The sequence below is a fragment of the Sus scrofa genome, chromosome 4, assembly GCF_054392235.1.
Source record: "Sus scrofa isolate SSC_HxYL_T2T_F1_AM1 chromosome 4, Sscrofa_HxYL_maternal_Yorkshire_Landrace_v2.0, whole genome shotgun sequence".
Taxonomy (NCBI): Eukaryota; Metazoa; Chordata; class Mammalia; order Artiodactyla; family Suidae; genus Sus; species Sus scrofa.
This window is the reverse complement of record NC_139386.1, coordinates 106,137,434-106,159,991: the sequence shown is the minus strand read 5'-3', so window position 1 is coordinate 106,159,991 and position 22,558 is coordinate 106,137,434. Positions and strand designations below refer to the sequence as shown.

General features: G+C 48.5%; 1 protein-coding gene across 7 annotated transcripts in view; it reads left to right on the top strand.

The window, feature by feature from the left end:
- Positions 1-21,683, top strand: part of LOC146404157 (NBPF family member NBPF6-like) — a 41,767-nt gene extending 20,084 nt beyond the window's left edge. For 4 of the 7 annotated variants that reach the window (XM_085023357.1, XM_085023355.1, XM_085023356.1 and 1 more), the window contains 13 exons: positions 3,349-3,698; positions 5,510-5,714; positions 6,264-6,378; positions 8,411-8,589; positions 9,737-9,791; positions 10,634-10,848; positions 11,847-11,901; positions 13,244-13,458; positions 14,524-14,575; positions 15,347-15,540; positions 16,259-16,486; positions 17,891-18,096; positions 20,383-21,683. In XM_085023357.1, coding sequence (XP_084879483.1) covers positions 5,537-5,714; positions 6,264-6,378; positions 8,411-8,589; positions 9,737-9,791; positions 10,634-10,848; positions 11,847-11,901; positions 13,244-13,458; positions 14,524-14,575; positions 15,347-15,540; positions 16,259-16,486; positions 17,891-18,087 — 1,683 coding nt within the window. In that variant the 5' untranslated portion in view covers positions 3,349-3,698; positions 5,510-5,536 and the 3' untranslated portion in view covers positions 18,088-18,096; positions 20,383-21,683. Of the gene's footprint in view, positions 1-3,348; positions 3,699-5,509; positions 5,715-6,263; positions 6,379-8,410; positions 8,590-9,736; positions 9,792-10,633; positions 10,849-11,846; positions 11,902-13,243; positions 13,459-14,523; positions 14,576-15,346; positions 15,541-16,258; positions 16,487-17,890; positions 18,097-20,382 lie in introns of those variants that run through there. The other 3 variants (XM_085023360.1, XM_085023361.1, XM_085023359.1) reach the window with 3 other exon arrangements.
- Positions 21,684-22,558: the final 875 nt, after the last annotated feature.

The window sequence follows — 22,558 nt, the reverse complement described above, 5'->3', positions numbered from 1 at the left end:
AACAGATTGGTGAAGGATGATCTACTTCAGCTTTTTGACTAATAGATGTCTATATGCATGTGAGAAGTCGTTACATTACTGGGCTGAATCCATACCTCATACCTTATTGGAACTCAGGATAGATCATAGACCTAAATGTAAACCAGGAGTTCCCCTCGTGGCTCAGTGGTTAACGAATCTGACTAGGAACCATGAGGTTGGAGTTTGATCCCTGGCCTTGCTCAGTGGGGTGGGGATCCAGCATTGCCGTGCACTGTGGTGTAGGTCACAGATGTGGCTCAGATCCCAAGTTGCTGTGGCTCTGGTATAGGCCAGAGGCTACAGCTCCGATTGGACCCCTAGCCTGGGAACCTCCATATTCCCCAGTTGCGACCCCAAAAAGACCAAAAAAAAAAAAAAAACCGGAAAAATTAAATGGAACCCGAAAACTTGTAGGAGAAGACCTAGAGGGAAATACTTGTGACTTTAGGTTAGAAAGAGGTTTCTTAGATGAGGCCAAAGATATAACCACTTGAAAAATACATTGATTTGATCATATCGCAACAGTAGAAAGGGTGGGGGAAAGAACTGTAACTGCAATGTATACATCTAAGGATGACCTGACCCCCTTGCTGTACAGTGGGAAAATAAAAAAAAAAGAAAAAAGAAAAATACATTGATTTATAAATATTCATAAAAATTGAAAAACCGTATTGGTCTTGAAGACACTGGTAATACATGAAAGGTCAAGCTGCAAATAGTGGGAAATATTTGTAAATCACAAACCCGACTGAGGACCTAAATGCACACTCTCTCATAACTCTTAAAACTGATATTGAAAGGACCACAAAATCCACTTCAGTGGGGTGAAAGATTTCTGTAGGGATTTAGGACCCAGGCAGTTGAGTCATCCACCTTTATTCCTCTTTTGCAAATTGCTTTGATAAATGAAGCACATTGGAATTTCCATATAAATTTGAGAATTAGCGTGTGAATGTCTTCCCAGATACCTACTAGAAGTTTGCTTGGGATTCAGTAGTTGTGTCCATCACAGTGAGACTTGACATTGAGCCCTATTGAGTTTCTCATCTACAGCACCTTTTCCATTGATTTAGTCGCCATTTCTCTCATTCTTTAATTTGTGAAAGTAATGGTCTGTGGTGTTCATCATACTGTTCTCACACATATTTTTTCTCGGAAGGACATGCAATCAAAGAATTGGTCAAAGACCTGTAGAAACTCTTCCAGAACAAGATACATAATTGGGCCACAAGAACATAAGTGTCAGTGGTCAGAGAAACAAATTAAAACTACAGCGAGTTCCAATTATATATTCATTACCGTGGTGAAATTGAAAGAGATTGAAAATATCTTATGTGGTAAAGGTGTAAAGCCACCAGATGTTTCTTACACTTGGGGGAATGAGTAGTCATTCAGGCACTTTGAAAAGCTGAATGACAGTTCAGCACACACCCATCATGTGAGCAGCCTTTCCATTCCTAGGTGTTTACAGAGTATGTCCCCATAACAACCCGCACTTGAGTAGCCATGATGAGTTTCTTCAAAAGGACTGAACCCTGGAAACTACAGGGACATCCATTAGTTGGTGAATGTATGAACTGACACAAAGTATCGAAACAAAGGAATAGTGCTTAGCAAGAAAAAGGCAGGCACTGCGGTTGCTTGTAAGATGATGGAGATACTCTGAATCAAGCGGGGTGGAGGAATGCAGACAGGAAAGAGGCCATGCATAGTTCGATTTATATAAGAGTGTTAAAACGGCAAACTCATCTCTCATGGCAGTGGTTGCCTGGGGCTGAGGGTTGAGGGAGTGAAGGAAAGCAAAGGGGTCCAAAGGTTGTGAGGACATGGACACACCGTGTATCAGATGGTAGCTGTAGTTTTCATAGTGTAACCAGCTATCAAAGTGCACTTGATTGTATACTCTAAAGTGATGTAGTGTGTTGTGTCTGAATTATTCCTCAAAAGAATTCATGTAAGAGTGTACTGCATTCCTCCAGACCAGCAGTGAATATGTAGCAAATGAAATTCAATAGAACACACTTGCGAGTCCCATCCCTAATTATTAAATGCTTAAGCACATATGCACTGAAGACTCCTGAAAACTCTTGCTGAGGACATGAAAGAGCCAAATAGGAGGTCCCACCATGGCCCAGTGGGTGAAGACTCTGACTGCAGCGGCCAGGTTGCTGTGGAGCGTCAGGATCAATGCCAGCCTGGCTGCAGTGGGTTAAAGGATCTGGCACTGGCACAGCTGCACCTTGAAGTCCATCCCTGGCCCACAAATGTCCCTAGGGCATGGACGTGGCCATTAAATTTAAAAAGACCTAAATAAATATATATAATATACATATCATATACATAGATTGAAACTCCTAATACTGTTTGAAGGTGAAATCAACATTATTTGAAATTATATTGCCCCAGGCATTCTGGGGATGATTTGCAAACTACTTATAAAACGTATATGGAAACCACCCTCCCTGGATTGTCCCAGACGACTGTGGAGAGGCATTAAGTTAGAGGCCTTACTCTAGGAGATTTCCAAGCTCATGTTGAAACCATAGCCACGAGGCGTTCCTGTTGTGTCTCCGCGGGTTAAGAACTCGACATTTTCTCTGGGAGGATGCAGGTTTGATCCCTGACCTAGCTCAGTGGGTTGAGGATCCAGCCTTTCCATAAGCTGCAGCATAGGCTGCAGATGGGGCTCAGATCGAAGGTTGCCCTGGCTGTGGGGTAGGCCTGCAGCAGCCCGTTCGACCCCTAGCCTAGAAACTTCCCTGTGCCGCAGGTGTGCCCCTAAAAACCGTAGTAATGTAGACACTGTGGTATTGGTCCAAGTAAAGACAACACAACGATAACCGTGTGATAAGATTGGAGAATAGAAAATTGACCCGCACCCATGTGCAATTCTTTGATTCAGCTGAGCTATGTAACATATGAAATCTTTAAGCTTCTCATACTTTACCATTTTGAAAGTGACAAGGCAGTCCATAGACCAGCAGTCTATTTTATTTGCTGTGCATATATCCGACAAGGAATTTCTCCAAATAATACGGGGAACTTTTACACATCACGCAAGAAGTTATAGACGCCATAAATTCTTAATTAGCGGAAGATTTGAAGAGTCACTTTAGAGCAAAAGATATCTAAAGTGGACCATCAGCTCTTGAAAACCCAAATGGGAAAGCACTGCAGATCTCAGAATGGCTAAAATGAAGGTTTGTCGGAAATGGGGGCACCTGGAACTGGCCTGTCTTGGGGGGACAGCGTAGGAATGGAACATGACCCAACTGCACTGCAAATGGTGTCCGTTTCTACCCTATCACCAAGCACTTCTCTTCTCAGGTGCATCTGCCTCGGAGACACAGTGCCTATCTCCAGACGATCATTTGTTCAGCAATAGCCATGCCTCCTTTATGCATAATCATTCAAAATATATGTCTTTGTCATCAGAAAAATAGATAATCAAATTGTGCTATACTCCTAAAACAGAATATCTCTTAGCATAAGTATACAACCAAATGACTGATGCAACCAATTGCGATGGAGCCTCAAAACCAGACACTGGTTGAAAGAACACAGAGAAAGGGACCCTCCTGCATCTTTACAATTCAGTGACATGCAAGAATAAACAAAACTCATCTGTGGGGAGAGGATTCCGGCCCTGTTTGTCTGTGGAAGATGGGAATTGACTGGTAAGTAGCACGGGAGAAGTTCGGGAATGGTGGAGGTGTAGTCTCTTGATCTGGGTGGTGATTCCACAATGGATACAGCATGTTGAGTGTACTGAGCTGTGCTCATAAGTTGTGTGTGTTTTTGTTCTAGTAACTTATATGTCAGTATAGAAGGGATGGCATTAAGAAAGGGGGGTGACAAAGACAAAAAGAGTGACAGATGGCAGCAAATGGGTAACAGATATTCACCGTGTAAATAATAAGGATGCGTTGAGAAGAAAACCAAAGTGACTGAGCAGAGCAAACACTACAGAGTATACTTAAGAGAAAAGATAAGGAAATTTAAAAGTTCAACTCATATTAAATGACAGACGGCCCTGTTGGGAAAATCACCCCGGAACGACCATCACAGACCTCATCTCCATTAAAAGTACTGTCATTCTGTTGACTATAATGGGAGAAGGTGGGTTTTAATGCCCAAGAGAAATGGTTTCTAATGCACAATGCTTTCCTCACCAAATGTGTGGTCTGGGGAAATTTTATAACCGCTGAGATTTTCTTCATAAGGAAAATAACTTATGATTATTCAGATAGTTCATAGGATTAGATACGATCCCTTTAACTATACTAGGTGCTGGGAACATACCTGACTTTGTCCCTCCTTTGTCCACTGTGTAGTTATGGACAGAATACAGTTGGCAGGGGACAGATAAGATGTTCCCAAATAAATATTCCCCACCCGCCATTTCTAGAAAGAAGTCATGTTCATAATTGAAGGAATAGGAGAGGAACAAGAGTCTTTTGAACAGCCATCCCCAAACCTTGACCTTGGCTAGTTTGCATCTAAAAGCAGCCTTGGCAACATCTTGGCCAGGACCAGCCCCTGCAGTGTTCCCTGTCTGGAATGGAATGAGGAGGTACAGTAGAGCTTAGAACAGCCTTGACCCACAGGTTTGATCCCTGGCCTGGGATCTCCGAAGTTTGGGTTGTTAGGATTATCCAAAAGCCAACAGGCTGCCCCAGTGAAGAGAAGAATCTGACATAACACAGAGATGCAGCAAAAAGAGCACTGAATTGGGACAGAATACTTCTACTAATTATTCCTTCCCTTAGCATTATACTCAGCTTTTGTCCTACACGTTTATGTCACAGATCACATTGGGGAAGCCCAAGGAAGAACTTCATGACAGTCTAAACGTTTGATGTCTTTCACTGGTGGACGAGATTTAGAATGTGTTAACATTTCCAGAGAAGGTGGGGGGACTTCGTGAGAGCCCTTAAGACAATAGGACATGTTGGGAAACTACTTGTGTCTTGATTTTTGGGTAAACAGAGGAGAGTAAAGATGAGAGCTCTGCGCAGATGTGTTTTGGAGGGAGGGAGCTAGCGCAGTGGTATTAGCACAAGTGCAGACACCTATGAAGTGTGGCTGCTGAGGGGGTGTCCCCATGGCTGGCGACCTTCCCAAGGCACCAGGCAGCCTTGTGTATCAGCATGGCCTAGGCCTCTGAATCCAGGGGCCCCCAAGATTCCATCAACCCTCCCCCCACCTTCCAGTTCTGTTGTGGCAACTCCAGACAGTTCCCTGGCACCCTGGGTCCCCCTTCCTCACGCCAGGCCCCGTCTGATCTATAGGCAGGGTCCTGGGCTCTGAGCTCTAGCATCTTGAACTTGGTTTCTGTGGATACAGGCCCTCTGGAGTTGTGGGGTGTTGATTCGCGTGTGCCCAATGGTAAGTTAAGAATTCCAGTTTTCCTCATCCCTCATTCCCGCTTCAGCCTATGGGATTCCACGTGCTTTAATCCACCCTGTGCTGGGTGTCTTCTCCCCAGGTCCTGGCTCTCCTGCCACGTGTCACCATGGCAGTGTCTCTTGGCCCTTCATCAGACTTGAGGGCACAACACAAACTCATGCGAGAGAACCAGGAGCTTCAGCGGCAGCTGGCCCAGAGCAAGCAGGACTTCCGAGACCTCAGGGAGAAATTCCTTGTATCCGAAGCTACTGCCTACTCCCTGGCCAACCAGCTGCAGAAATACCGTACGTCCTAGGGGTCGGGGGCAACCAAGCGATGAGTGGTCACTGGCTTCCTTCTAGGAAACGAAACACTCTCCAGACTTGATCTTCTCTCCCCTTTGTCAAAATGAATTTCATTCTGACCACAATCCAGGGCAGGCAGAGGTGGCTCTTTCTCCCTCAGTTGGCAGAGGGTGGGAGAACTGAGGCACCAAGGAACTGCCCCCTCAGGCCCCTGCTCCGTGTCTCACCTCAGAGGGAACAAGTCCTGGGAACGTGGCCCTTGATTGAGGGTCAGTCTGGGGGTGTGTGAATTCTGACCTTGCCAAACAGCAGTTAATCTTGTTTCGTTCCTTTCTGTGCCTTGGAGCTTGTCTTTCCTCAGCTCTAAAATGGGGAGGACTGGAAGGCCGTGCAGTTGGGAGCCCGAGGAATCAGATGTGGAAATCCCTGCGTAGAGCCTGGTAACGGGCTTACACCTGCCCTTGGGATGGACTCTGCCTCCTCCCTTGAAGGCAGTGACCACAGCCGCGTGTCCAGCTTCCCCCTGAGGCAGCGTCTCTGTTTTTGCAGAGTGTGAAGGGCACAGAGACATCATTGAATCCGTGCTGGGGGAGAAGCTAGAGTTTAAGGTGGTGAAGCTGGCAGAGAGGCTGGCAGAGGATCCAGCACTGGCCAAGAGGTTCCGGTAAGGAGGGTTCTGTGCAGGGAGGCCAGTGGAAGGTCTAGGCCTCTGTGAAGTGGGGCCAGGAGTGACACTGGGCCAGGAGAGGACCGAACTGCTCATGGCAGGCACCCAGGCACAGATACTCATGACGTAATCAGAGAACAGCCACTGGTGAAGTATGGAGTACAGTTGTTATTCAGAGCCTCATTTAACATGATTTTTTTTTTTTTTTTGACTTTTAGAGCCATGCCTGTGGCATCTGGAGGTTCCTAGGCTAGGGGGTTCGAATCAGAGCTTTAGCCACCAGCCTACGCCAGAGCCATAGCAACCCTGGATCTGAGCCACGTCTGCAACCTACACCACAGCTCAGGGAAACGCCAGATCCTTACCAAGCTGAATGAGGCCAGGGCTCGAACCTGCAACCTCATGTATACTAGTTGGGTTCATTTTTAACTGAGCCATGACAGGAACATCCCATGCTTTTTTTTTGTCTTTAATTTTTCTTCTTTTGGTCATGCTCAAGGCATAGAGAAGTTCCCATCCCAGGAATCAAACCAGCACCATGTGTAAATCAATCATACTTTCCTTTAAAAATGTTTTAAAATAAAATATATGAAAGCAGATATACCCCAGGATCCTACTGTATAGCACAGCATATGCAAAGACTATGAAAAGGATCTATATATATGTAACTGAGTGACATTGCTGTTCAGCACACACTCCACAAAATTGTAAAACAACTAAACTTCCAACATTGTTCTTTTTTGAAAAAGCAAAGTAATCCCAGCACAGCAGCAGAAATTTGAGCCACAAATGTGACAATGCTGGAGACTTAACCACATGCTATCATGAAACTCCAGTTGTTATTCAAAGCCTCATTTTCCATATCTTTTTTTGTTTTTGTTTTTGTTTTTTGTTTTTTGTCTTTTAGGGCCTCACCTGCGGCATATATGAGGTTCCCGGGCTAGGGGTCAAATCAGACCATAGTTCACGGCAACGCCAGATCCTTAACCCAGAGCAAGGCCAAGGATCGCACTTGAATCTGCATGTATGCTCATTCGGTTTGATAATCACTGAGCCATAATGGGAACTCTGCATGCTTTTTAAAAAGTTTTCATTTTTTGGTCATGCTCAAGGCATAGGGAAGTTCCCATCCCAGGAATCAAACCAGCACCACATGTAAATCAACTATACTTTAATTTAAAAATGTTTTAAAATTAAATATATGAACACAGATATATCCCAGGATCCTACTTATATAGCACAGCATGTGCAAAGAATATGAAAAGGAATCATAATATATGTATAACTGAATGACATTGCTGATCAGCACACACTCACACAACATTGTAAAACAACTATAATCCACTATTTCTTTTAAAAAAGTAAGAAAGGAAACAACCGAGATATGAGCCACAAAAGTGACAATTCCGGAGAGTTAACCACAAGCTACCAGGAAACTCCAACTCTGCTATTTAAACAAATCATTGATTTGAAATCACAGCACATGAAATTCACCAAATTCAAATCAAGTGAAGAGCTCAGGAGCATTTTGTCCATTTGCAGTGTTTTGTGATGCCAACCTCCTTTCCCTTCCCTCACAATCCCCTCCTGACTGACTCGAGCTTGGCCTCCATCCTGGACCCTGGCATTCTCTTGGTCTTTCGAATTCACACCAGCCGGACTGTCCACACCGGGTGTCTGGCTTTGTGTCAGTGCCTGCCAGTGCCTGATGTGTATTTTCGTGTGGAAACGGGCATGGCTGAGGGAAGACCTGGAGCGCCCTCTCCATGAAGCAGGTGTAGGAGGACACTGGGGTTGTTCCCAGAAGAACACGAGGAATGGGATGTCAAGGACTCTCAGGGGAGCTCTGGCTGTTCCAGAGGCCGCCTTTGTTGTCCGTCCCCCTTTCTCTCTGCCCCAGAAAGGTCACCCCCTAGGTGTCAGACTTCTGCATCGAGAGCTCCTTGGGGATGCCAGGGAGCATCAAACGCCCTAAGAGTGTGTGGTCCATGTCTCTGGGATTTCAAATTGTACCTGTGTGCCCCCTCAGGGAATTGGATGTCCTGATTCACGCTCAGGCAAGAGAGCTGACCCAGTTACGGCAGAAGGTGAAGGAAGGGAGGGATGACTGTGTCCTGCTCGTTCAGCACCTCACCGACCTCCTCACCCACAAAGACCTTGACAAGGGACACAGGCTGGCAGAGCGCCTCGCCCGCAAGTTCAGCCCAGGTAAGGGGGCCACGGACCCCGATTGCACTGGGCAGCTCCATGGTCCCCAAGAGTCTTCACACCTCACTAGGCATGTTTTGGGGATTTGTAGGCTGTGCTTGCAGACTATGGTATTCCTGGGCCCGGAACTGAACCCGTGCCACAGCAGTGACAACAGCAGATCCTTAACCCACTGGGCCCCCAGGGAGCAGCTCACTAGGAATGTTTTTTTAGAGCTGTTCGGTTTTCATGGCCCATTAGGGGCTGTGGTAGGACTAGGATGGGCTGAGGGTGAGGACAGAGGGGAAACAAACGCATAGGGTAGGGGAAAGAGTATTCCGACTCTTCTGCCTCCTCCTTGATGGACGAGGGCCTTCGTGCAGGAGGCAGCATGCACCCAGGGATAAAGCACAGAAAGGAGGCTGCGACAGGAGGCAGCCTGTGGAGGGAAAGGAGCCCTGGCCTACGTGTGACAGTTGCCTGCTTCCAGCCTGAGTGCTGCCTTTAGAACTGGGACTGAGTGACGGACTGTTCCTCTCCGGATACCTGTTTCCTCATCTGTATAAGGGATCAATCACTCGATGGTGGCCTTAGTGATGAAATGTGGGGATGTGAACAAATGTAGTTGAGAAAAATGAAGGCCCCTTCGTGTGAGGGGTTGGAGAAGGTCCTTGATGTACTTGATGAACTTGGTGCTGGGAAAGCTGTCTAGGGTGGAGCACATTCCATGGAGAGAATTTCCCTTGATACCACACACACAAGCCCACTTGATGAGCCCGTGATGTCCCCAGATGGAGGGATGTGGGGTTTGGTGTTTCTTCCTCTCCTTGTAGAAAGGAGAGGATCTTGTGAGAGCTGCCAAAAAATACAGAGCAGGAGTTTATGGTGAATTTGTGGCAGGAGGGATGATACCGTTGTACAGGTTGAGATGGAAGCTGGACACCAGTGCCGTGACATAAGGAAGAAGAGACAACTGCAATGTTTGCCTGATGACGTGGTGATCCAGCCCTTTGGAGGCAAGGAAATTGCTAAAAGACAATGCGTTAGACCGTCACCACTATCCTAACTCTCACATAGATATGTATGGCTCCATGGCCACATGAGTGCTTGTGTTTGTCGTGGGAGAAGTGGGCAGAAGCTGACTGGGGAGTTCTGAATTTGTTTACAGAGAGTGATGAAGACGAGAAGGAGGACGACGACGAAGCAGCAGCACTCACCCCCAGGTAACAGCACCTGTCAGGATGTGGTCATGGGGAGATAAAATATGGAGAGGTCCCAGGAAGAAGAGTAAGTGAGGTCAAGAGAGTCACAGATGCCAGATGCCAGGAGAAGCAAAGTGCAGACTGAATTTTCTTCCTTCCCTCCTCCCACTCGGGCTCGCCTGTGTCTTGTCTCTGTGGCACCTGTGTGTGTGACCCAAGGCAATGCACTGCCCTTAGGATCTCCTGTGCACACAGGGACTATCTAGCCTCTCCTACATGAACTCCAAGGTGAGATATTTTTGGTTATTCGGAAGAAGGTCACTTCAAAGAAATAAAGACCAAGTAATTAAGGAGTAAATCCAAGACTTAAAGACCAAGAAAATTATCTAGATGTCCCAAATGTACTTGTCATGTGACAGTCATTCTAATAAGACGCCTTAGAGGGCTTTCTGTTCCTAAAAGAAGGCATAGCATCTCTGGGAGTCTGTGTTGCTTTAGTCGGTGAATTCCCTTGGCTGCTTTATGTTGAATATCATGTGACTCAGGCACATGGTGCTAGCGCCTGGTGTGGTAGTTCATGTGTGGCTCATGTTCCGGAAAGCCCCACACTGGGATGGCTGAGTGTCCTTCCTCATCAGACGATGTGTGGCCAGGGCAGGGAGCACGTGCTGGTCTCTCTGCCTCCCAACCTGTGGAGCCACACTGCCCTTCACACACAGCAGCACAGTTACCTTCTTCTTTAAGGATATTGCCCTTTTGCTTTCTGGGACCACTCCCTGTGCCTCCCCTGCGACCACCCGGGACAGCTTGGTGTCTGTCCCTCTTAGTTTAATGTTCCGTCATTCGTTTCCCACCTGGCACAGCGTGGAAGTGCAGGAGGTTGCAAAGGAGGAGGTGCTACAGGAATCCCAGGATGAATGCATTTCGACCCCTTCAGTGGTCCAGGAAAGGTCTGACTGCACCCAGCCTTCGGGTGATGGCACATGTGCATCTGATGAGCCAAAAGTTGGCCCTGCTGCAGATGGAGCCTGTGCTGGCTCCCACGCCAAAGAGGATGACGTTCCAACCCCTCACCCAGGTAGCCTGCTTATTCTTTGTTCCCCACAACCCGTCTAGACTGAGCAAGGTCTTCTTCGAAGGTAGACCCTGTAGATATATGTCGGTTCGAGTCAGGGGAAAAGATGGATTATGAGACCCAAACACCAGGTTAGGTCAGGGAGCCTTCATCCCTTCCTAGGTCGAGGTCATGCCTCTGTCCACCTGGACCCACTTTCAGGCCAATGGACCCCAGTCAGGTGTGACAAAGTCTCACTCAGCCCAGCTGGACATCCTCAGGAAGTGACTGTCAGACCTAGTTTGGGGCACATGTGTGTTGTCCCCTGTAATGATCTAAGTTTTCATGCTGTAGGAGGTCCTGGCCTTTCTATCCCTGTGCGGACCCAAGGGCAGACCTGACTGTGTGTGAGGAGACGAGGGTTCCCTGCTTTCCCTGCTCTGAGCCCCCGTCTCCACGGTCTCTGTGTTGGCGTGTCTTAGCTCAGCAGTCATCTGAAATGCAGACAGAGTCCCCTCTCCCCCTGCCTTCCTTGAATGTTTCCATGAAGGTAGTGCGTCCAGCCTTGCATGGCCATTGTTTCTGTGTAGCACCAAGTACTCCTTTCCATTGGAGAGTTGACACAATCCATCCATCCCGCTAGTCTCACGTATAAGTTCCTCTAAGCCATCAACAACTACATTATCCATTGGGATGAACGAGTAGTGTAGAAACAATTCTAGATCATACCTCAGCTCATTTTCTAAGATCTCTGGGGGAAATCCACTCTCTTAGCCATCTGTATAGCCTCAGCAGAGAGGATGCTGGGAGAAGGTTCTTCCAGATCAGGAGGCGATTCCCTAATGGGTCTGGCCGCAGTGCTAATTCTCCTAAGCCTTCACTGAAGTGTCCCGGATCATCTCTGCCGAGGTACTCTGTTCTGACACTGAGAATATTAATGTCGTTGTGGTCGGTGTGTGCACTGAGTTGCCAAGTGTGAGCAGTGCTTAACTCGTGTGACATATTGTCTCTGAATTTCTTAGCAGAAAATCAGAATGGTCATGAGGAAGTGGATGGACAAGAGCCACTGCCCCCCAGGTAACTCTGAAGCTTTGAGGGCTGTGAATGTCGGTACTGATACCAGGAGACCTCAGACGCAGGGAACACCAGAAATTGCTCAGTATAAAATAACTCTTTCAGCGGAGTTCCCGTCGTGGCGCAGTGGTTAACGAATCTGACTAGGAACCATGAGGTTGCGGGTTCTGTCCCTGCCCTTGCTCAGTGGGTTAACGATCCGGCGTTGCCTTGAGCTGTGGTGTAGGTTGCAGACGCGGCTCGGATCCCACGTTGCTGTGGCTCTGGCGTAGGCCGGAGACTACAGCTCCGATTCGACCCCTAGCCTGGGAACCTCCATATGCCACGGGAGCGGCACAAGAAATAGCTAAAAAAATAAAAAAAAAAAAAAAACAAAATAACTCTTTCATCCCTTCAGGCAACAGTCAAATATCTCCTTTGGTAACAAAGTTGTCTATTTCCCTTGGGATAGTGGTACGGGTTTCAATTTCTTTATTTTATTTTATTTTCAGTCTTTTGAGGGCCGCACCCATGGCATTTGGAGGTTGCCAGGCTAGGGGTCTAATGGGAGCTGTAGCTGTAGCTGTAGCTGTAGTCCATAGCCTATGCCACAGCCACAGCAACGCAAGATCCCAGCCGTGTCTGTGACCTACACCACAGCTCGGGGCAACACCAGATCCTTAACCCACTGAGCAAGGCCAGGGATCCAACCCACAACCTCATGGTTCCTAGTCAGATTGGATTCTGCCGCACCACGACAGGAACTCCCATGGGTTTCCGTTTCTTAATCCCTCAAGGTTAGTGATGCACAGTGAGTAGCCACAGGTGAAAGAGTCAAACACAAGAAATCCTGCAATCACCAGTCCTCTCCTGGGGGGTTAAAAGCCGGGGGAGACGCACATCTGCTTTGAGTCCTTTTGGCATCAGCATGTTAGTCAGTGTTGGGAGGCTGGGGAAGAACCTGGAAAACCTTTCATATTGTAGCATGCTCTGGATAAAATAGGTCCTGCAGTCTGTATTTCCTCCAGAGCCGTACTCACTCGGACAGTGTACACTCAGTTCCACACAGGGTCTGCAAAACCAGGATTTCAGTCCTCTGTGTGTGCTGGGGTCCTGACTGTGGCCTGAGGGAGAGGTCATTCTCCTCCAGCAGCTGGTTGTGGGGCCAGAACCCCGAGCCTGTGCTGTTCTCTCTCCCTCCCCATGGCAGCCACACTCCGCCTCACATCTAGGAGGGTGGTTTCTCCCTTCTGGAAGAAGACTGCCGCTTTGCTCTCTGTGTCTGCTCCCTATGCCTCCCCTGAACAGGAGCTAGAAAACCTCCTCTGAGTTTACTTTTCCGTCTTCCCCTCCGCATCTGGCACAGCGCGGAGTTGCAGGAGGTTGCAAAGGAGGAAGTGCTCCAGGCGTTCCCAGATGAAGCTGTTTTGGCTCCTTGCATTCAGCAGGAAGGTTCTGACTGCTACCCGCCTTGCAGTGATGGAAAACTGGCATTTGATGAACAGAAAAAGGGGTCTGCTCTGGATGGAGCCTGTGGTTGCTCTCCTGCTGCAGAGGGTGAAATTCCAGCTGGTCCCCCAGGTAGCCTGCATGTTCTTTGTTCACCTAGTCTGATAGGAATAATCCCCTCGGGTAGACTGTATGCTGACATAATGTTTGGAAGAACCTGGCACTGCAGTTGCCTTTAAAGCTTGCTTGCTGGTGCTAAAATCTCTTAGCTTTTGTTTCTCTGTAATGCTTTTCATTTTTTTCCCCTTCAATTGCCTTTAAAATGACATAGTCCATGAAGTAATGATTTTGTCCAAGTTCTAGTCATGTTTGCGCCACTGGCAATTAATTAGCCCCCAGGCAGTCCTGCCAGACTCACATGTACCTCTGCCACCATGGCCAGGAACTAACGTTCAAGCCTCCTAAGTTTGGGTGAGTCTCCCATCTCCCATGAAATGCTCCCATTGTCATTCCTGAGCAATGTGCCTCCTGAGTTTCTACCCCTCTCTGAGGCTGCTGCCAGTCTTGCTTGTATCTTTGGAAATGTCACAACGCTGTTTCACGTCTGCCAGCCTAGAGTCTGCATCCTTTCATTTGTCTTCCCTTGTCCCGACTCTTCTGGAACCAGAACATAAGCACCACTGTCAACTTTGGTGCATGTCTCTGAAGCGAGGAAGGGCCCTGGAATTTGCAACCTTAGGAATAGAAAGGCCCCTGTTTCTCTGTAGCACTGAAGAGTCTTTGGACTGGCTGGGGTGTAGATTCCACTCGTCCGTCTAAGCTCAGCATGTCCTTCATCTCATGCATTAACAAGCCTTTCAGCTGGAAGAAGCCTGAATATCATAGCAAGCCCTGAGTTCATAGTGAGGAAGTTCCCCAGGATCTGCGGGGAAACATTTATGTTTAGCTGTTTGCAGAGTCTCAGGACATAAGCTAACTGTGAGGGTGACTTATCCTAACAAGGAGGTTTGTCTGGTGCCTCAAGACGGAAACTCAGTGCCCTCTTTTGACACTCTGTCTAGGGCCTCCGGGAATATTTCTCTCACAATAGACTGTTTTCACATTGTGTGTATTTATGACCCTTGCAAATGTGAGGCAAAGGATGGAGCAAATTAAGGGGATCTGCCTAAAGTAACTGTGCTGTTAATTTCTTTGCAGAAAACCCACATGATCGTAATGGGGTGAAAGAACCAGAGCCACCTGTCCCCAGGTAATTTTGACTATGTGGGGCTGTTCATACAGTAATGACATCTGCAGACCTCTGACCCAGGGAGAAGCAGAAAGTGCTGGGTCTATGTGTGTCCTCCACTTTGCCAACCAGCAGTTCTCCTGTTGTGTGACGTTTTCTGCTCTCATGGTGGCGCCCGTGTTGTTTCCCGTCTCTCGTTATGCTCTCAAGGGTAGTGACCCCTAGTCAGGTGACCCACGTGAACTATGTCCCAGGGGTCTGTGGCACTCACTTGTTCTCTCACTTCTGCTGTCTGCCTGTTTGGCATCAGCATGTTGGCATAGGTTTCATAGCAAGAAATGGAGACTGACAGTGATAGTATATTATTGCCACCATAATGAGAGACAGAGGCCTTGATGGCCTGAGATGCCTGGGATTCCAGAGGTGACCCCCCACCCCCCTCCCCATGCTGTAGGCCCATTCCCACCCCTTTCCCACTTTCAGTGCCATCGAAATGAAGGGCTGACACCACTGTTACGTGACACTCTGTGTTGTGGGTCATGACTGTACCGTATAGAGGTATTCGGTCTCCTCCTCATCAGCTTGTCGTTGGCCAGAGCACTGAGGACCGACTGTCCTCGCTATTTCCTGACCCTCTAAAAACACACTCTGCCCCCACCCCAGATACCACACCCAGTTTGTCCCTCTCTAATGGGTCAGCCAGCCCCTTGGCGGCCTTCGCCACACTCTTAATCATCTGATCCAAACCACATAGACTCTAAGATTCCTGATCACTCTTGGGTGAATCCTCAGGCCTCCGTCCCCCACCAGGCTCCGCGGGGAGCTGCCGCCGATGGCAGAGTGTGGTGTCCCACTGAACTCACTGGATGGAAGCGCTTGGTCTTGCCCAGGTCTTCCCGACCTGTCGGACTCCTTCTGGCCTTACAGGAGTGCTGCCACCCTCTCATTTGAGAACATGGATGTCCCTGATGCTCACGATGCAACCAGTGAGTACTCAGGGCCCAGACCCCCCTGGAGGGGTGTGTGGTCTCAGGACTGTGCACCGCATGACTTCCCTGAAGAGACACAAATTCTGGTTCTGCAACCCTTCTGTGCCTTAGCTCGTATCAGGACTCAGGCCTGTACTACACTATTTATACTTGCTAGGACCTTGGCCCTTAGCCGACCCCATGTGGGAACAGAACATACATGTGTGGGGAGGCAGAAGAGCCGCCAACACTTATGAAGAAGGACGTTGAGAAGGCTCCAGAATTGGGGTGTTCTCTTCGCTTTGTCCATGTCCTATCGTTGTCCAACTCCCTTTTCTACCAGTACCCGCAGGCTCGAGGCCATACTTCTTCCCCTGGTCTTTTAGTCTTGTGGGCAGACACCAACAACTCTTTCTCCCTCAGGCCTTCTCATTAGGCTGAGGGACTGAGGTATGAGTCAGAGAATAATAGGTGTGACTTTATTGCAAATCAAACCCTCTCGGGTCATGTGGGCAGCTTATTGTCTCAGGGACATCACAGCCTGGCCCCTGGCCTCTCCGCATCCCCAGGCATAGCCATAAAGATGGCATCTCCTTCCCGTACATGATGGCTGCCTGTGTTGTCTGGGTCACTGTGTGGATTCTCTGTTAGGCTGGGTCATCACAAATGGGTGTTCATGGAGGGCTTAGCGAAGGAAACCTTGGATGGGTGCTACTGAACCTGTTATTCTTTTCAGGTGACACCTGGGGGGATTGTCACAAAGTGCCTTTGAGTTTTGGAAGGCCAGAGATGCAAAGTTCACAAGCTCAGCTGCAGACAAGCACCCAGGTGGCCAATGATCTGCAGCTGCCCCTCAGCCAGCATTTAGATCGTGGTGATGGCAAAGCCAGGCTCCGCCTTTCCTCCAACATCCAGGGCTTTACTGCCAACACTGATACTGGGAACCAAGGGCCACTCTTCCGAGGTAAGAGAGAAGAGGGGAATAGGGAGTTCAGGCCAAGGAGATGGGCGACAGAGTTGTGTGTTTTTCCCCCTCTTTTGAAAATAAAGAGCCACCTTCATCGGGAAGTGTACCAGTCGGTCTGTTTGATAACACCTCATTTATCTCAACCTCTTTACTCTTATCCATAGCTGTCAGTTTTTTTCTCATCAGGATTCACTTCTCGGATTTTTTAACGTTCCTCAATCTGATTTTTTCAACCCCTCACCTCCATGTCGATGGGCATGTGCCACCCTTACCCTCCAGGAGTCTCAACCTCTCCAGCTGGAGCCTCGGGTGCCGGCGGCTTGTCCCTTAGGCGTTGGCCTCACCTGAGAATGAGGAGGGACCCGGGTTCTCAGGTGGAGGTGAGATGAGAAGGAGCAGCACGGAGCAGCCTGGAGAGGCTCCTCGAAAGTGCTCAGGGAGTGTGGGGAAGCGTAGCCCTGACAGGTGCCATTAGGTCCTGGGGTAGCTAGTTGTCTTCTCTTCACTCCTGCCTCTCTTTTTCTTGGCCTTGGCCTCCCACATTCCCAGCCAAGTCCCAAGCTCTCTGGCTGAGTCACTCTTTCTCCTGCTCACTTTCCTCGGAGGCCTGAGCATCAGTCCCGGCTTCACAGAAGATTTTGCAACAATGCATACTTTCCATGCCCTTGACTTTCATACTCCTTGATTCCTCCCCCATATGTCATAGTTCATGCTACCCACCAGACCTTCTCTCTCTCCTTCTTCTTGTTTCCGTTCTTTGTTTCAAATTCAGCTCATCAGGAGGCTGTTAGAATGAACCATCAGCAGCCTCATTGGTTTAATGTCCATGCACACTTTGTGGATGTTTTCATTGATCAGCACACCTTCTATACCTCGTGGGGACTGAGTGTGTCTAAACAATATGTGTACGGGGTGTGTGTGTATGTGGGTGTGTGTATCTATATACATATGCCCTATGATATGTATTGATGCACATTTAACATTGTTTCCAGGTTTAGCCTTCCCCAGGGCTTTTCTGTCCTGAGCTTTTCCTTCACCTGTGACTTTGCTTGGTCTCTACACTCTCATCCCGCCAAATAAGTACAACCCGCGTGTGGCATGGTTTCCTTGTCTTGGTCTTTTCTCCCTGGGAACGTTTTGTTTTTCTCAACGTTATTGTTCTCGACACCTTTTGGGCATTTGGGAGCATGTCTGCCTCATGGTAGTCTCACTAGTATCAGGAGTATCAACAGAAGGAAAGAAGTACCAAATGTCTCCAGTGGCTTCCCTCACCACGCACTTCCCGATGGCCCTTCATGTCCCTGGACACTGTCTTTACCGGAGGTCCCTGGGGGTGGAGGAGGGAGTCACAGGAAGATCATGAGTAACGATGGATCCTGTTGGCTGTGGTTTTCTCTTCAGAGCTGGGTCTGGATGCTTCCATCGGAATGAAGACCCCTCCCAAGCTGGAGGGTGAGGGCTCAGCTGCCAGCAGGCAGGAGTGTCACGTGTGTCACCGCCTTCATGCCTTAAGTTTCCTGAAAGAGAAGATTATCCAAAGAAAACTGCAGTTCAGCAAGTGGAGACTGGCCTGCAGATTCCCTGGCCTCCTTGCTTAGGCTACCGAGGTAATCACCTCTCAGGCTCCTCCATGCCCTTTCTCCTTATGCACCACAGCTCAGTCTCCCACTAGGTTTTCGCTTCCTCCTTTGTGGACTCCACAGCTCTGGCTCCCTCTGCGTGGTCTTTCCTGCTTTCCAGGGGCTGCCACCCTGCCAGGTCCTTGCCTCTCAGTCTTTTGTTTGCCTCTGACTCTGCCGTGCCCCTGCGACTGCTCGCCTGATGTTCCCTCTGTCCTACTTTTAGCCCCAGGAAAGCCTGATCCTGTGGTCTTTTCATCCCAACAGCATCTCTAAGGCTGCTGAATACATGGTGCTTTGCGGGAAATCACACACGCAGTTGGCTTCCTCAGCTTCCTTTCCCTCCCCCTCCAACTCCACTGCCTCTTGCATCCAGGACCACGGTCTTAACGACTCACTTGCATGTGGCTTTCCTTTGGCAACGTGGACCTAGGAAAACCCTTCATGCTCAACTTTTTGCATGAGGAAGGGCTGAAAGTGAGAAAAAGGGTCCTGCTTACAAAAGTTGCATAAGAACCGCGTCATAGGTGGGAATGCTAGGCAGGCTGGAGTCAGGTCCCCTCAGTGCCAGGTGGGCAGTCCTGTGAGGGACACACTGGAGCTGGCATTCGGTGCAGGACAGTAGATGGCGCCCTCCTGGCACGCTGGCCAAACCAAGATGTAGACACCCGGTCGTCACAGTGCTCAGGACATGAGGGGAGCAGGCATTCAGACCTCCTGCCCTTTGACTCACCTGCTCCTGCCACATGTGCAGTAAAATTCCAGAACATGACCTGAGTGGGCATCTGAGACCAGGGAATCTAGGAGAGCGTTGTAGTGAATGAACTTTGGACCAAGCTTATGACGACTCAGGGAGAGACAAAGAATACAGGATGAACCTTGCTTCAGACAAACCCAATTGAGAAGGCAGATGGTTTCCATGAGAGTGTCAGAAGGATGACCGGAAACTCTGTGGGGCCAGGGAGAAAGAAGTTCTCGGTGGAAGGGATGGAAAGAAGCAAAAGGAGTGGTGTGAAGTAGTCTAGCCCTAGTAAGTAACTCTAAATCATGTAATTCCAGATAGAAACTGGGTGAGCCTGGATCTAACATGGGTGCGCACACCAAGCCATTGAAATTCTCCCTTCAGGTGAGGTTTGCTTAGCAGGGTTTTTTAAAGCTCTGTGAATAAACATTTAAGGATTCAAAGCACGACGGATCTGGTAGGATGTCAGTACCCAGGATGGCAGGGTCCACTTGTGGCTTCTTTATAGAAAAGCAGAATATCAGCCAGTGATGGACTTAGCCTTCTCTCCACAGAACTATTTGTGCAGCTTGGAAAAGAGAAAAGAGAAAGAGGCAGATAGATGCGCTGGATATACAAGCTCTGTGTTTGGATCCAAGTTTCTCACAGTGTTTAGAGTACCAGATACAGTACACAAAAGAACATGACTTAGAAGCTCAGAGAAACTCCCTTCTTTCTGTAGCTCTGCTGAAGCAGCGCTTCTCTGTAAAGACTTCTTCCTGTCCAGGAGGTTGACCAAACCGCCCCTAGTGCCTGTAGACCTCTCCGGATGGGAGCCTTTCCTCTCTCTTCCTCCAAATGGGTGGGAAGGGCCTGTGGCCTGGCTTCTAGGGTCCGTGTTGTCCATAACAGGCCACCTGAGCTCAGCTACTCCTCAGCTCCTTGGCAGCATAGGTCCTCATCTATGAAAGGTGGAAGGAGAATCGGAGACATTCTGAAGCCCCAGTGGGTCTCCCATTGCAGGGCGCTCCCTGTAGCTGCCTCTCCTCCTCAGAGGACAGGGGCATAGAGGTAGGACAGGGTGTGTTTCTCTACCAAGGACCCTCTGCTCTGGAGCGCAATTTGTTTCGGAATGTGTGAGAGGGATGCTAAGCACATCCATCCCTGGAACGGTGAGAAGGCCATCCTTCAGTGCAGAGGAAGGGGCCTCAAGAGTGCAGTGGCTGCGGAGGACTGGGTGGGGGCACCTGGCTAAGGCTCCGCAGCAGGTCTGAGCTGGGTTATCAGCAAGCAGTGGTGGGGTGAGGACAGGGGTCCCTAGATTCTGCCCCACAGGCTGGATGAACGTCTAAGGCATGGCTCTCACGTTCCCCTCCAGCCAGCCTGTGGCTCTGCCTTCAGCTCCTCGTGTCAGCAGGAGCCCAGCCTGCTCCTGGCCTCAGTCACCATGTGGCCATCCCTGCAGGCTCAGCTCTCAGCAGGACCCTGCAAAGACTCTCACTGATTTTTCTTCTGTCCTCTCTCACCTCCTCTCCTCTCTCTGTGTTTCACAGGTATCTGTTACTTCCAGAACGAAGAAGAGTTATTGCCCAACCCCAAGAAACCACAGCAGAAAAGATTCCTTTTCCACCTGATGAGAAAGACCTACAACAGCCAATCAAGTTGAAGCCCCAAAGGAACACTGGAGGGATCGTCTCCTGAGAATCAGCATCTCAACCATCACCTCCTCCACCCACCGTTTTTACTCCAAAAGACTGATCTCATGAGAGAAATCGCAGTCCTCGGCCTCCTCCCAGTCTTGGGTGTGATCAGTCGATGAGGAGACCAGGGTCCAGATGGACTACAGTTTGGAGCGACCTTCACCCTTGCTCCTGTCCACATTCATCCTCCTCACACAGGCATCAGGAGCCGCTGGCAGAAGGCCCCATGTCCACCTGGACATTCTTTGTCAGCACACGGGCTGTGGTCGGAGCAGACGCCCTTAACTGTGCAGTGTTCTTGCCGAAAGTGTTCCGCCTGAGTGTCTTCATGAGGTAGTTATCAGACAGCTGCAGAATGTAGGCCAGTGGCCCAGACACCTGGCCTGTCTGTCTTCAAACAGTCCATGTCTCCACAAAGAAGACAACCAAGAGGAGAAGAGAGATTTGGGGTTCCGAAGGACTAAGAAGTTTATGTGACTATAATTCTTGAGTCCTTTTGAACCCCAAACGTCTCCTCACCTTTTGTGATTGTCTTTGACTGTGGGGACATTGACTGGTTTGCAGAGGACAAGTCTGCTCACAAGTCTGGCTCACAAGTCTGCATCCTTCAGTTGTCTGATGATTTCCTCCTGATGCAATTCAGGGGAAAGCTTTCGCCAAGAGCACCACCTAGTGCCTGCTGTGTGCTTCCTAGCACAGCCCCGCAGGAGGCTGAGAGTGTCCACACTGCCTGCCACCACTCTTGTCATTCGAGCATTGGACGCTTTGTTCTGGAGGGCCCTGTGAGATCTGTCCATTGGAAAGACCTGTTTTTCTCTCTCTGATCAGTCATTTGCTTAGTGGTGTATGAATTAGAGGCCATGAACTTTCTTCTTCTGTGATGCTGTTTCTCCGACAAGTTGCCATGCCTTATCAATCCCCGATCGATGATTCCTGATATGTGTCCATTACCATATTTGTTTATATGTTGGAAACTTTCTGATTTAGTCATTCTGTAGACTTGTATTGCTGGCATTGTGCTGTGGAATATGCAGCCCCTAACCGTCCATGTCATGAAAAGCTTTCTTGAATTTCACTGTGGTTTCTATATTTTTCAAATTTTTCCTAAAATAAAAATATTATAATAAAAATTAAATTATCAGTTATCCTACAAACATTGTATCTATTTTTTTTCTTCCTTTTTTTTTTTTTTTTTTTAGAGCTGCATGTGTGGCATATGTATTTTCCCAGGCTTGGGGTCCAACCAGAACTACAGCTGCCAGCCTACACCACAGCCACAGTAATGCAGGACCCCAGCCACATCTGTGACCTACACCACAGCTCACGGCAATGCTGGATCCCAGACCCACTGAACAGGGCCAGGGAGCGAACCCCCATCCTCATGCCTACTGGTTGGATTTGTTCCCCTAGTGCCAAAATGGAAACTCCTTCCATTATTGTTTTAAGTTAGTTTCTTTTCCTGGGATCCAAATACAACCCACAAAGTAATCAGGTGGATATGTGTTGAAGTTACTTACACACCCATATATACATATGCTGCCCCTCTGCTCCTTCCTACCTCTGTCCCTCCCCCTTCCCTCCCTCCCATCCTTCCTTCTCTCCTTCCTTTCTCTCTCATCCTCACTCCCTCTCAGTCAAATTCTTCTTGGTTTCCTCCTGTCCTCCTCCTTTTTTTTGGTCATTCATTTCGTGAAGATACTGCGTTTTGGTTCTGTATCTTTCCCACAGTCTAAACTGTGTACCTGAGTATACAGAAAAAAAATACTTCTGTCCTCCATACTTCATCTCTGGTGGCAGAATGTACAGCAGTGTTATAATAGAAAAAACTGCCAGCCATGTAGGTACCTTAAAATTTTCTTGTAGCCATGCTTAAAACCAAAACCTATCAACCCACAATACTACAAATATGCTCTTCCACATAGCAAATTAGTACTACACACGAAATATTCTACCAAAGTTTTAAAGTTCTGTTTAGTAGGAAAATATTTCACCTGTCTTCAGTTTTTCAGGTTACACTGACAGGAATCAC